This window comes from Bufo gargarizans, chromosome 7, assembly GCF_014858855.1.
Source record: "Bufo gargarizans isolate SCDJY-AF-19 chromosome 7, ASM1485885v1, whole genome shotgun sequence".
In the NCBI taxonomy this organism is placed as follows: Eukaryota; Metazoa; Chordata; class Amphibia; order Anura; family Bufonidae; genus Bufo; species Bufo gargarizans.
Window position 1 is genome coordinate 146,482,075 of NC_058086.1, and position 12,298 is coordinate 146,494,372.

Genomic DNA, 12,298 nt, shown 5'->3' on the forward strand with positions numbered 1-12,298 from the left:
CCCCTTAGTGCCAATTGGCCATTGTTTAAATGCCACGGGCTACCTGAGCATTGTTTCTGACCAGGTTCATCCCTTCGTGACCACCATGTACCCATCCTCTGATGGCTACTTCCAGCAGGATAATGCACCATGTCACAAAGCTCAAATCATTTCAAATTGGTATCTTGAACATGACAATGAGTTCACTGTACTAAAATGGCCCCCACAGTCACCAGATCTCAACCCAATAGATCATCTTTGGGATGTGGTGGAACGGGAGCTTCGTGCCCTGGATGTGCATCCCTCAAATCTCCATCAACTGCAAGATGCTATCCTATCAATATGGGCCAACATTTCTAAAGAATGCTATCAGCACCTTGTTGAATCAATGCCACGTAGAATTAAGGCAGTTCTGAAGGCAAAAGGGGGTCCAACACCGTATTAGTATAGTGTTCCTAATAAGTCTTTAGGTGAGTGTATATTATATAGCATTTCCAGTACATGGTGACACTGTATAAAGTAAAACACAAAAATGTTCTTTTTTCTATTCCACAAAAAAAGTAGTACAAATCTAATTACAGTGCATGTCATAAAAAAGCAGATTTCCTTTCTTTCCCATTCCTTTACAAAAAATAAAAGTAACGGTTAGATTGTTCATGGCAGGTCCTCTTCCAGAGCTTTTCATGACTAGGCACATTTTCCATATTTTTTTAATTTAAATTTTTTATTTATTTATAGTACACACATTTTTGACAGCCATAAGGTTTTTTCGTTCGTTACATAAATAATTTTTATTTGTTGTTTTTTTTTATGACTGTCATGAAGATTCCATTAATTTCTTTAGGATCACTGCTACTTAGCGATACTGGCCGCGACAGCTGCTGTGAGGCCAGTGTCACCACGTGGCCCTATCCTTATGATATATTCACTCCAATAAACTTTTTCAGTTGCTGGCAAACATTTTCTTCACTTTGAGTGTGAATCAAAAAGGTGTATTTCAAGAGACCCCTAAACAAATGAAATGTAGCTAGAAAAGAGATCGTAAAAAGGTCAGTTCCCAACAGAATCACTATGATTTTTGTTAAGTGTTATATAGAGCTGGACTGTTTTTCTGGCAAGCTTCCTGGTTATGAAGCTCGGGGAGAAGGAATATTGACAAATTAGTCCTGTGTCTAAGGCTATTTTCACATCTGCGCTTTCTCTTTTCGTTATTGAGATCAGTCATAGGGTCTCAATAGCGGAGGAAAACGCTTCAGTTTTGTCCCCATTCATTGTCAATAGGGACAAAACTGAACGGAAGGGAATGGAGAGCACCAGAATGCATACCGTTCTGTTTCATTGCATCCCCGTCATGGGTATGCAATAAAACAGAACGGAATGCATTCTGGTGGTCTCCATTCCCTTCAGTTCAGTTTTGGGATGCGGAGCAAGCAGCGTTTTTGAGAGCAAGACGGATCTGTCATAAATCAAAATGTAAGTCAATGGAGATGGATCTGTTTTCATATTGGATGAATATGGTCAATATAGCATAAATATACTGTATACAAAGTGAGACAAGGACAACTAACAGTATAGGCTTTATTGCACAGGTTTACGGTTAAAACAATCATATCTAAAGTAAACACCAAGCAGCATCTCACACATTCCACACTACGATGATATGATCAGGAAGACCGTCATATACTTTCCTTGGTAACAGACTCAAGTAAATATGATGTTATCATACTTAAAATGGATACCTCCGACCCCACTGAAATCTGCACTTCTATTCATGCACGTCTCCTCGACATTAAAAATGGATTTTGCTAATGCCTGACCCCCGTCATACAGTGTAATACTTGACAATTATAATTCTAGCTAATTTAGTATCGTCCAGGCACTCCTACCTAATCACACGAGAGCTTCTACCGCAGCACCATTGCGACCAGGAATCTGATGACTGTATTTACATCGTTAAGAACAGAAACCCTCACAAAGCACTGTGCAATATGGTGACGGCAGGACTGACATGGGTTACGTGCAAAGTAAACAAGCATTTCACACAAAGATATCTGCTTCAGTGAAGAACATATAACTAATCCCTGTGGTAAGTGTTGTCACATCACGTTGAGGTCAGGTGCTTGCATATACTTGTAGTTCCTCCAGTGCTCGTGACCACTTCATCCAGCTTCTTCTTACAGTAAAACAAGACATGAGGGTGGAGTGGTCTACAGGTCATGTAGGACCTCGAGCACTACAGATATGGACCAGGCTTGTGTCTCACAGCTGAACGGACAGTACTGACCATTCTCGTTGGTTAGTTCAGGAAGGCCTTTCCAGGAGGATCTAGAGAAGACAAATTCTCAACATTAAACGGCCAGAGCACACAGTACAAAACAGCACATACTGGAGCTACCGTATCCGCAAGCTGCTGGAGCTGAATTACCACTGTATTTCAGAGGACTACATTAATACACATTCACATTTATATACAGGTATATGTTGAATATCTTTGTGTATATCCGACAGGCAAAGTAGGAAATCCAGGCATTTTATGACTTGCAGGCTTTAGGAACATTAGGAAATAAGGGGATTTCATTCTGACATTATACAACTAGATTTACCTAGGATTGTATGCTAAACTGAACCCAGTGAAACCCAAACCTATTAAAATATAATAGACAGAGATTTCAGTTTTCTACTTATTGCAGCAGTCTAAACTGAATAACATTTTTAAGTGACCAGTGCATTTTTTATCACTAAAACAATTCTTAGTAATTCTGACACATAAACTGAATTAAAATATTCAACTTTTTTAACAAGTTGAGACTTGAGAAACCCAAACTGATGATAAATATAACAGACAACAGAGAAGAGAAAATTGGTTCAACTCTAACTTGCGCTCTACCTGCTGAGGATAACTGTTGTTTCGGTTTATAGTATTATTAATATAGTGTTCGGAAAAGGATATTAAACATTTTTGTAATATAATTTATTAGGGAACGATGTTGCTTTCTACTAGAAAACAGGGTGTAAAGAGTCTTCTTAGCAATGCTGTAACAGAGGAGAATCTCGTCAGTCTGCAGAAGACGCTTGTGTGTAATATGCAGAGGCTTCCATCCGCCTCTGGTCACCTCTTGACTATGGACATGTGGCCTGACTATAACTGTCCGTCCTCTGCCTATCTGACTTGTTACACAAAGGTGTCTTCAGTGCTCAGTAAATCACTGAAGACAGACTGTCCTTACTAACGCTCAGTAACAGCTTTGGTAGAAGACAGATAGTGCTACAAATTGGTGTGGATAGGGTCTATAATACTCATGAATACTGTTTGCAATTGGCATAGATAGAGTTCCTGATTGGTGTGGAGAGTGTCCATAATTTACATGGACAGTGTCCCCAAATGGTGTGGTTACCATCCCCAGTCAGCATTGATAACGTCCCTTATTAATGTGGATAGCTAATTAACGACAGTTATCCGCAGTATTCTCACCAGCGATATTATTTCCGTTCCTCTGCTCCGTTATAGCAGCAAAACAATGAGAATAACGGAAGTGCCGGATTTGGCACATAACTAACTGGAAAGGAGCCAAACCGATCCCACTGACTATAACAGGGGCCGTTCCGTCTTTGTTTGCGAGAACATTCTTTTAGCGGAGAAAAAAGTCCTGCATGCAATATTTTTTCTCTGCTATTTGTGATGAATTCTGTGATGGAGGCTCCAATGCCCTTTGGGGCACTACTCACAATAACTTTCTACCTTAGGGTTAGAGTCTGTTGTGTGCAAGTTTATTTCTCTGTTGTCTATTATATTTTGCATTAATTTTGTTCATACAAGTTTCAATAAGTTATAAGAAAGCTGAATATATTTGCTTTAGGTCTCAGATAAAACTTAAGTGCACATGAAAAAAAGTGCCGAACTAAGAAAATGTCATTCCACCTCAGACTACTGAAATATGTAGAAGACTAGAATCTCTGTTTTCTATTATATTTTCATTTGTTTGCATTACACAATGTGTTAATAAAGCACGCCCCTGCTGTCTAACATACAATCCATTCCAATTTTGCCTGTGATATATACATTTCATTACATATATTATCCCTGTAACATAGCTGTATTCTATTGGTTGCTATGACAAGCTTGTTGACAAATATATCCGTAACTTAGCTGAAGTGATAAACCGCAGATCGCGTTTCCTACTGTACATCTGGTTACTACTGGTGCCCAAGTGCAAATACAACACATCACAGAATGCACAATGCCGGTCCAGGCTGTGCTAGACGCTGAGCCTGAAGGGGATGCATGTAGAACTGCACTGGCAGCACTGAGCTATAACACATGGTGGATGGTTGCATTCACAAATACAGTACGTGTTAATGGTCCAAGTGAGTTGCCCATTATTTTCTCAAAATCCATATATTAACTTTAAAATGGCTTCAAGTTGTTTATGGCGTTAAAAGGGTTGTCTCACTCAGTCCTCTTCATAAGCTCTGTTAGAGAACACAGACGTTAGGCTACTTTCACATTTGCGCTTTCCCTTTCTGCTATTGAGATTCCTCATAGGATCTCAATAGCGAAGGAAAATGTTTTAGTTTTGTCCGCATTCATTGACAAAACAGAACTGAACAGTTTCATTGCGTTCCCATGACACACCCCAAGTAGTTTTTGAGTGCGCCCTGGGATGCGGATCGGTCATCACTCACAATGTGAGTCAATGGAGACGGATCTGTTTTCTCTGACACAAAAGAAAACGGATCCGTCCCCCATTGACTTACAATGGTTTTAGAGACGGATCTGTCATGGCGATTTTAGAGATAATACAACCGGATCCGTTCATAACGGATGGAGACGGTTGTATTATCCATGACGGAAGCGTTTTTGCTGATCTATGATGGGTCCATCAAAAATGCAGATGTGACAGTAGCCTTTATAGAAGTTTATCTCCTCCTCAGGACTCCCCATCTGTGAGCCAGAGAGCCACGATATATCACCAGCTCCAGTGGACTCCATGGATTACACAAGGTACATGCCTATTCATTTCTCAGAGGGGATTGTATGGCTGGCTACAACCTCCGCTGATCGCCGTGGGTTTCAGAAGGTGACTTGTGGTTATCAGCAGTAGTAGTCTTCATGGCCTTTTAAAAGGTTTTGCCAAATACATTTTTTACTACTCCTATAAGGTCTCAGGGTGGACCACAGACCACATTCATTTACCTAGGAAAGTACATTTATCCACCTTCTGTCCTTTTCATACCCAAGACCATTGCCAGAAGAGACAGTGGTCCCAGTGAAGGGACAAAAGCTGTAGCATCCACATGAAGACTATGTGAAAATACCCAAATGTCCCTTATGTTACCATTAATGCTATAATGAGACTGTCCTCACCTCTCCAGATGTGTGTAGTGACGCGACAGTACATTCTTCACTAACACCACGGTTTTCTGGTAGGTTTCCTGGTCTATCAACTTAGCAAAGTGCAACTTGGCACGCAGGAAATACCCGATGGGCCAGAGCCATTCCTGGAAAACAAAGCAGGCTTTACATCAGGATTTGGCTCAGTACAGAGACTTAATAGAAAAAAAATGCACAATCGGCCTTACCGGTCCCTGGTGGTAATTAAATCCTTTTGCAACGTTATAATTATCATTATCCAGAGCATTGTCATATACTCCGCAGTAAACCATGTCACTAAAAAAAGGCAAAGAGAAGAATTAGTTAGTCTTCAGGGTTAGGGCGTACATCATGACAGCTTCACAAATGATGATTACCAACCGGAAACAGATGACCACTAGGCACCCGGTAATGCTACAGTATATACAAGAGGCTGTACGGTGGCACTGTGCGCCCCCTGCCGTTATATACTGTGCAGACCTAGGCACCACATGTGCTGCTCTATAGTGCCCAAGGCCTGCATAGTGCATTAGGCCTAAGATCTACATGCTACAAAGATATGTATCATTCCATCTATGTTAAAATCACATAAGAAATTTCTATAGCCACATACATTTCTGTTTGCGACAAGGTGAGGCCCGAAGGTCTCTGACGTGTGACAGACCTCCCGCTCAGACCTGGGGTAAGGCGAGTGGATCTCATGAATGATTAAAAGTTGACATGGCCTTACAGGTAAATGCATATTATAAAAAACGTGAATTATGCACATTGGTTGCAGTTACCTTGCAAAGGTGCCTTGAAGAAAGGATAAATGAGGACTGCTAAGTCTGTCTTCATGTGTTTGTATTTTTCAATAACACAAGGGAATACAGACAGCAATAATGACAATTAAGACAGGATCTACCATCTGCTCACAGGGATGAAAGGGGAATTATCCTCACAGATGGCCTTACTTCTGTCTGGGGCATTAGAAAAGGCAGTGATTGGCAGAGAGGGCATTGGGACGGGAAACACAAAGACCAGCGCAGACCCAGTAAGCGCTCATTTACATGGGCTGAGAATGAGGCTAATTACTGGGAATATGTGTTTGTTCCCAATAACTGATCTGTGTAATCATGAGTCTGAATGTAAAATGCTCAACATTTGTCGGGTAGTCCCATCATTTATGTGGCACCAAAAATCCTCATCACATCTCCCTGTGTAAAGAGGGGAAGCACAGCTGACAATATGCAGACTGATTGGGGGAAGAAGGATCGTAACAATCTTTTGTCCCCCACTCACTTTGTTTAATTTGCACCATATGAAAGGCCCTTTAAACGAGAGCCAATAGCTTGCATACTGGCGCCCATTATTAGCCAAGGCCATGTAACAGGATTAGAGATGAGCTAATACATTCCATTCCCACAGAATCCAAAATTTCCTCACGCTTCATGGTAACGAATCAAATTTTTTCCTAAAACGGCTGCTGCACGTGTTAGGACATCAAGCAAGGAACTCTGGGAACGAGGGATCACCCACAACGCCATGCAATCAGCCAATCAACAGCCAGCCAGCCCTGTGATGTCACACCCCTATAAATAGCCTCAGACTCAGCTATTTTCCAGTGTACTTGGTGCAGGGAGAGACATCAGCAGGCGCTAGGGAAAGTGCTAGGAAAGACTGTATAGAAGTTCAGAGAAAGGATAAGGAGGAATCAATCCACAGTATTGAAGCAGACCAGGGTTCAGTAGGGAAGGTTACAGCCTGGGTAATAGGAACAGTCCTATTACACCTTGCTGCACTGACTGGGGATCCAAATTGACATACAGCTCTGTAATTCCTGCAAACCGTTCTTGTTATTGGGGTGCAAGTGCTGTTTGATACAGTCATTAACAGGGTATTACAAAAGGAAATATTTCTACGTCTTATTTGCGCTTGTGCGGTGCAGTTATAGGTTCTAAAGCATTTTATGGCGTGTATTAGTGGGGAAATAGGGGCTTATTAGCCGTAGTGTGGTGAAGTGAGAAAATGTAAGACTTTTTGGGGGTGTTTTATTTCCATTTTTATTTATTTGATCTAACAGTATGTCATACAGAGAAGTGCCAGGCCCTGCACAGGGCAGTGGCAGAGGCCTAAATGTTTCTGGCGCAGGCACAGGTCGCAGCAGAGTAAGGGGGCATGGCAGCAGGAGTGGCAGCGAGAGGCCTGAGCTCCCGGTGTCATCTAGCGGTCGTGTCTTGACCAGCAACCCAGCGGTTCTTGAATGTTTGACTCGGTCATCCACTTCATCCCAAGGTGACATCAGACACCCCCAGCCAAGAGTCGTGGGTTCGTCAGACACAACCCTTAGTTGGCATGGCCCGAGAGCATGCCCTGTGCCCTCACCTGCCCTCAACTTGCTTCTGTTCTTTTCTGTTCCCTCAGCCAGAGAAGTATTATATGCTGTGGGCTCAGCTCCACTATACAGAGAGGACAAGCTACTAGAGGACAGTCAGCAGCTACTGGCCAGCCAAGATGTGGAGGAGAAATCCGCTGCTTCCTCCGGTAGGCGGGCAAGTAGTGATGAGGAGAGTGGCGTGGGAGCTGGTGCTGAGAGCGGTCCTGACCCAGAGACTGTTAAGGAGGACATAAGTGACGTACAGACAGTACTCGATGATAATGATGTAGCTGATTGCACTTGGGAGCTGGGTCAATAAGGGGCTTCATCATCATCGGGAGAAGAGGGTGGCAGCTTGCCCGTGAGGCAGTGGCGGAGCCAGCAAGTCGCTAGCGTGGCCGGGAGTCAGCAGGGTGGCAGCAGTGGGAGGTGGGAGGCAAACGTGCCCGGGGTAGACCACCCACTTGGCAGGAGCCTACCTGACTGGAAAGTACTGGTGCAGGGGTTCACGGAAGCAGCGGCGGTAGCAGTCAGTCAATGCAGAGTGTTGGGGGTAAAATTACCTACTTGTTTTTTGTTAAGCCATCGGAGGAGGTGAACATGGCCATTTGTAGAATCTGTGGGCAGAAGGTGAAGCATGGCCAGGGTGCCAATGTTGGCACCACGGCCAGTGTCAACATATGCAGCGTCACCATACAGTGGCCTTGGAGAAACGTGGCTCCGATGTGGTGGTCCAGCCTTCCGCACCAACTGCTGCATCACCCAGTGGCATGCACCGGATTTCAGGCAGTCAAGGCCCTACCACCTCAGCCGAAGGGAGCTGTCTGTCCTTCGCATCATCTGTTGTTCCTGATGCTCCTGCTCCTCCTTCTACTTGTCAGTCATTCAGTCAGCAATCGATCACCGAAGCGATTGCCAAGAGACAACAGTATGCGAGCACTCATCCAACGGCGCAGAAGCTGAATGTGCTCCTGGCCAAGTTGCTGGTGATTCAGTCCCTCCCTTTCCAAGTGGTGGACTCTGCACCTTTCAGAGAACTGATGGCTTGTGCCGAGCCAAGGTGGAGAGTCCCAAGCCGTCATTTCTTTGCCAAAAAGGCAGTACCAGCCCTGCACATGTATGTAGAACAGAAGGTGGGCCAGTCCTTGAGCCCGACGGTGTCTGCAAAAGCGCACGGCAACGCCAACGCGTGGAGCTGTAATGGTCAGGAACAATACATGTCATTTATGGCCCACTGGGTGAATGTGGTTCCTGCCCAGCCACACCAGCAACTTGGCCAGGTAACGCCACTTCCGCCTCCACGTTCTCATGCCGTTGGTCCTGCGACAATGTCCTGCCTCCTCATCTTCCACCGTTTCCTCAGCCTCCACTGGAGGGACAATTCACAGTGCCCCTCCAGCATACCACATGTGCAGGGCACGGCAGTGTCACACTGTTCTGCACCTCGTTTGCCTTGGCGAACGGAGTCACACAGGGGAGGAACTGCTCCGTGTCCTTCATTAATAAATCAAATCCTGGCTTTTTCCGCGACAACTCATAATCGGAACCATGGTGACCGGCAACGGGAAGAACATGGTGTCGGCGCTGTGTCAAAGAGTGCTGTGCCATGCGCCCTGCATGGCACATGTGTTCAATCTGGTTGTCAAGCGGTTCCTGAAGTCTTCCACCCATCTGCAAGACATCCTATGGCCAGGAAACTTTGCTTGCACTTAAGCCACTCGTACACCGCAAAGCACACCCTCTTTGAGCTGCATCGGCAGAACGGCATCCCCCAACAAAGACATATATGCAACATATTCTGGCTCTCCACCTTGTTGGACCCTCGCTACCGGTCCAAAATGGGGGCCTTTTTTACACCCGCTGAGAGGGAGGACAAACTGAACTACTATAGAGACATCCTATGTAGTCAGCTGTCCGCTGCCTATCTGCGCCATCGTCCATTCTCTTGCAGGTCTGACCGGGGGGCCCTTTGCGCTCACGTTCATCTGCCATGGCTGCTGTGGCAGGGTGGGGGGAGGGGAGGTAGGAGCAGTTCCAGCTCCATCAGCAGCAACTTGACTCTAAAGTCGCTGATGAGCAGCTTTCTTCACCCGCCTAGTGAAGAAACTACTTACCAGCAGCAGAAGCAGCTAGACCTGGAGCAGGACCGAACCAGCAGGTGGTGGCATACTTGGACAGTACCCTGCCACCCCACATTGAAGATCCACTGAACTACTGGGCAGCCAAACTGGATTAGTGGCCGCAACTGGCAGAGTTTGCCCTGGAAAAGCTGTCCTGCCCGGCCAGTAGTGTGGCATCAGAGCAGGTGTTTAGTGCGGCAGGGGCCATAGTGACCCCAAGAAGAACTCGCCTGTCCACCCAAAATGTGGAGAGACTGACCTTTATCAAGATAAATCAGGCATGGATCAGCCAGGATTTCCACCCACCAATGCCTGATGAATCAGACTAGATCATCCATGGTGCCACACCAACACTGACAAAAGAGACCGGTTTCTTCTCAGCTACTATTCTTATGCTGCCACCGCCTGATGCCACACATCTGATGCCAAGTGCTCCTTCTTTCACCCACCATCTTCATCTGGTACTGGTATTGCCACCCACCTCCCCACTCTGTCACCGGGTCACTCTGTGGTCTCCTGATGCTGCTGCCACCTCCACACTATGTCACCTTGCCACTCTGGGGTCTCCTGATGCTGCCACCTCCACTCTGTCATTGTGCCACTCTGTGGTCTCCTCATGCTGCTGCTGCCACCTCCACACTGTCATTGTGCCACTCTGTGGGCTCCTCCTAATGCTGCCGCCACCTCACCACTATGTCATAGGGCCCCTCTGTGGACTTCTCATGCTGTTCCCACCCTCCCTACTTCATGACTGGGTCACTATTTTGGCTTTCGGCCTGGCTGACAACATCATTTATTTGACCCTTCTTCTGATCTGTCAGAAGGAAGGAAAAATAGGACTCAAAACTGATCCTGTCTATGTAACAGCTGTAAGGCCTGCATGACATGGTCCCTATTTTGCATCAGAATTGGCTTATGATTTGGTAGCTAAAAGGAGGAATGGGTACAAAACACAGAAGACATGCATATATTCCATTCACGTGTCATCTCTGTTTTGGATCCACTCCTGTTTTTTGGGGGGGCTTTAGCAATACTGATGGATTACTGACCAAATGCTGACCGAGTGAAGGCGGATGTTCCACAGACAGGATCCATTTTTTGGGGGTTATTGTTCTGACGGATCAGAGGAAGGACAAAATAATCAGTGACGTCAACACAAACTTACTGCTGACACCCTCTCCACTCTGTCAGGGGGGCTCTACTTGTATAAGCGTTTAATAGAACAGGTTCTGTAGAAATCTATGTGGAATCAGCTGCTGACAGTGTAAAAGGAGCGCGCTTCTTCTTGGCGCTAACATTGACCTGTAAGGCTGTGTTCACAGCCTCTATTTGTTATAATTTGGATGATTATGGTTTACAGCTTATGAAACCCCAAAGTCACAATCTTAGCTGTGGGCAACAAGGACGCTTTTTTTGTGTAAGGTTGCCTTCACATATGGCAGAAAAATCCTATCCATATGTCCTATCTTTTGCGAATCACGGACTCATTCAAGTCAATGGGTTCCGCAGCCGCAGCACAGCATTCACCCGGCCGGTGCCTGTGTATTGCGGCCCGCTATTTGCTCCATAAGTGAGGTCAGTTTCCTGTGCATAGAATGTGTTTTCTTCTAAAATATGACCATTTCATGCATTGGTCGGGACTTACTTATGACTATTATTACAAGTCTTTCTCCTGATTATTTATATTAATAGTTGCAGAAACTGAAATACATTTTATTCATTAACACGTGTAATAAAAGAAAATAAATCTATTTCACCATCCTTGGACATCCACTTACTCTGGATCAAGCGTTTTCATTCCTAAAGGTCCCATCAATTTCTTCTCTACAACTTCAAGAGCTTTCCATGCGTTGGAAGGTGTGAAGAGCTCCGGAGCCTGTAACATGTGGTAACAAGTTTGATACTACAGTTGTGCAATATCCAGGATAATCTATGTATCATCTTCCATCAGGAGAGAACGCTAGGTACATAGGCAATCCTTCATTATGAGACGGCACTGCAGCTTGGATGGCAGCATGAATTAATATCCTTGATTTGTTATAAAAGGAGTTTCTGGTTTATGAGTCCACTGATCAAACTTCATAAAATGAATAAATAAAAATGTAATAAGCTCACATTATTATTTTCCAAGAGACGCTACATGTTCCCTGATCCTTGGTCCCCTTTATATAAAATCTGATGGCATGTCTGTGCCAATTGTTGCCAGCCATGGTGTTGTTTCCGCAGCGTAATCCGCAGTCAAAACGCCAACAGCAGCTTCTCCTTTAATTCAGTAGGGAAAATGCCACCATCAGCCCATGGTGTTTTGTTTCCACTGCTGATTTGCAATACGCTTCAGAAGTGGCATGTTATTTATTTCAAGTGGGTTTTACCTATGTTCTCCACTGAAGTCAATGAGAAGGGGCTAAAATGGCCTCTCTGCCCCACCCCAAAACACGCTGCTCACAGAGGGGGGGGGGGGGGGGGGGTCAG

The 12,298-nt window shown here is 44.9% G+C and overlaps 1 protein-coding gene across 4 annotated transcripts in view; it reads right to left on the minus strand.

The window, feature by feature from the left end:
• Positions 1-1,543: 1,543 nt before the first annotated feature.
• AGL (amylo-alpha-1, 6-glucosidase, 4-alpha-glucanotransferase) overlaps positions 1,544-12,298 on the minus strand; it is a 145,908-nt gene continuing 135,153 nt past the window's right edge. For all 4 annotated transcript variants that reach the window (XM_044302500.1, XM_044302497.1, XM_044302498.1 and 1 more), the window contains exons 31-34: positions 11,605-11,702; positions 5,560-5,647; positions 5,345-5,478; positions 1,544-2,304 (exon numbers count right to left, since the gene is read on the minus strand). In XM_044302500.1, the coding sequence (XP_044158435.1) occupies positions 2,187-2,304; positions 5,345-5,478; positions 5,560-5,647; positions 11,605-11,702 (438 nt within the window). In that variant the 3' untranslated portion in view covers positions 1,544-2,186. The remainder of the gene's footprint in view (positions 2,305-5,344; positions 5,479-5,559; positions 5,648-11,604; positions 11,703-12,298) is intronic.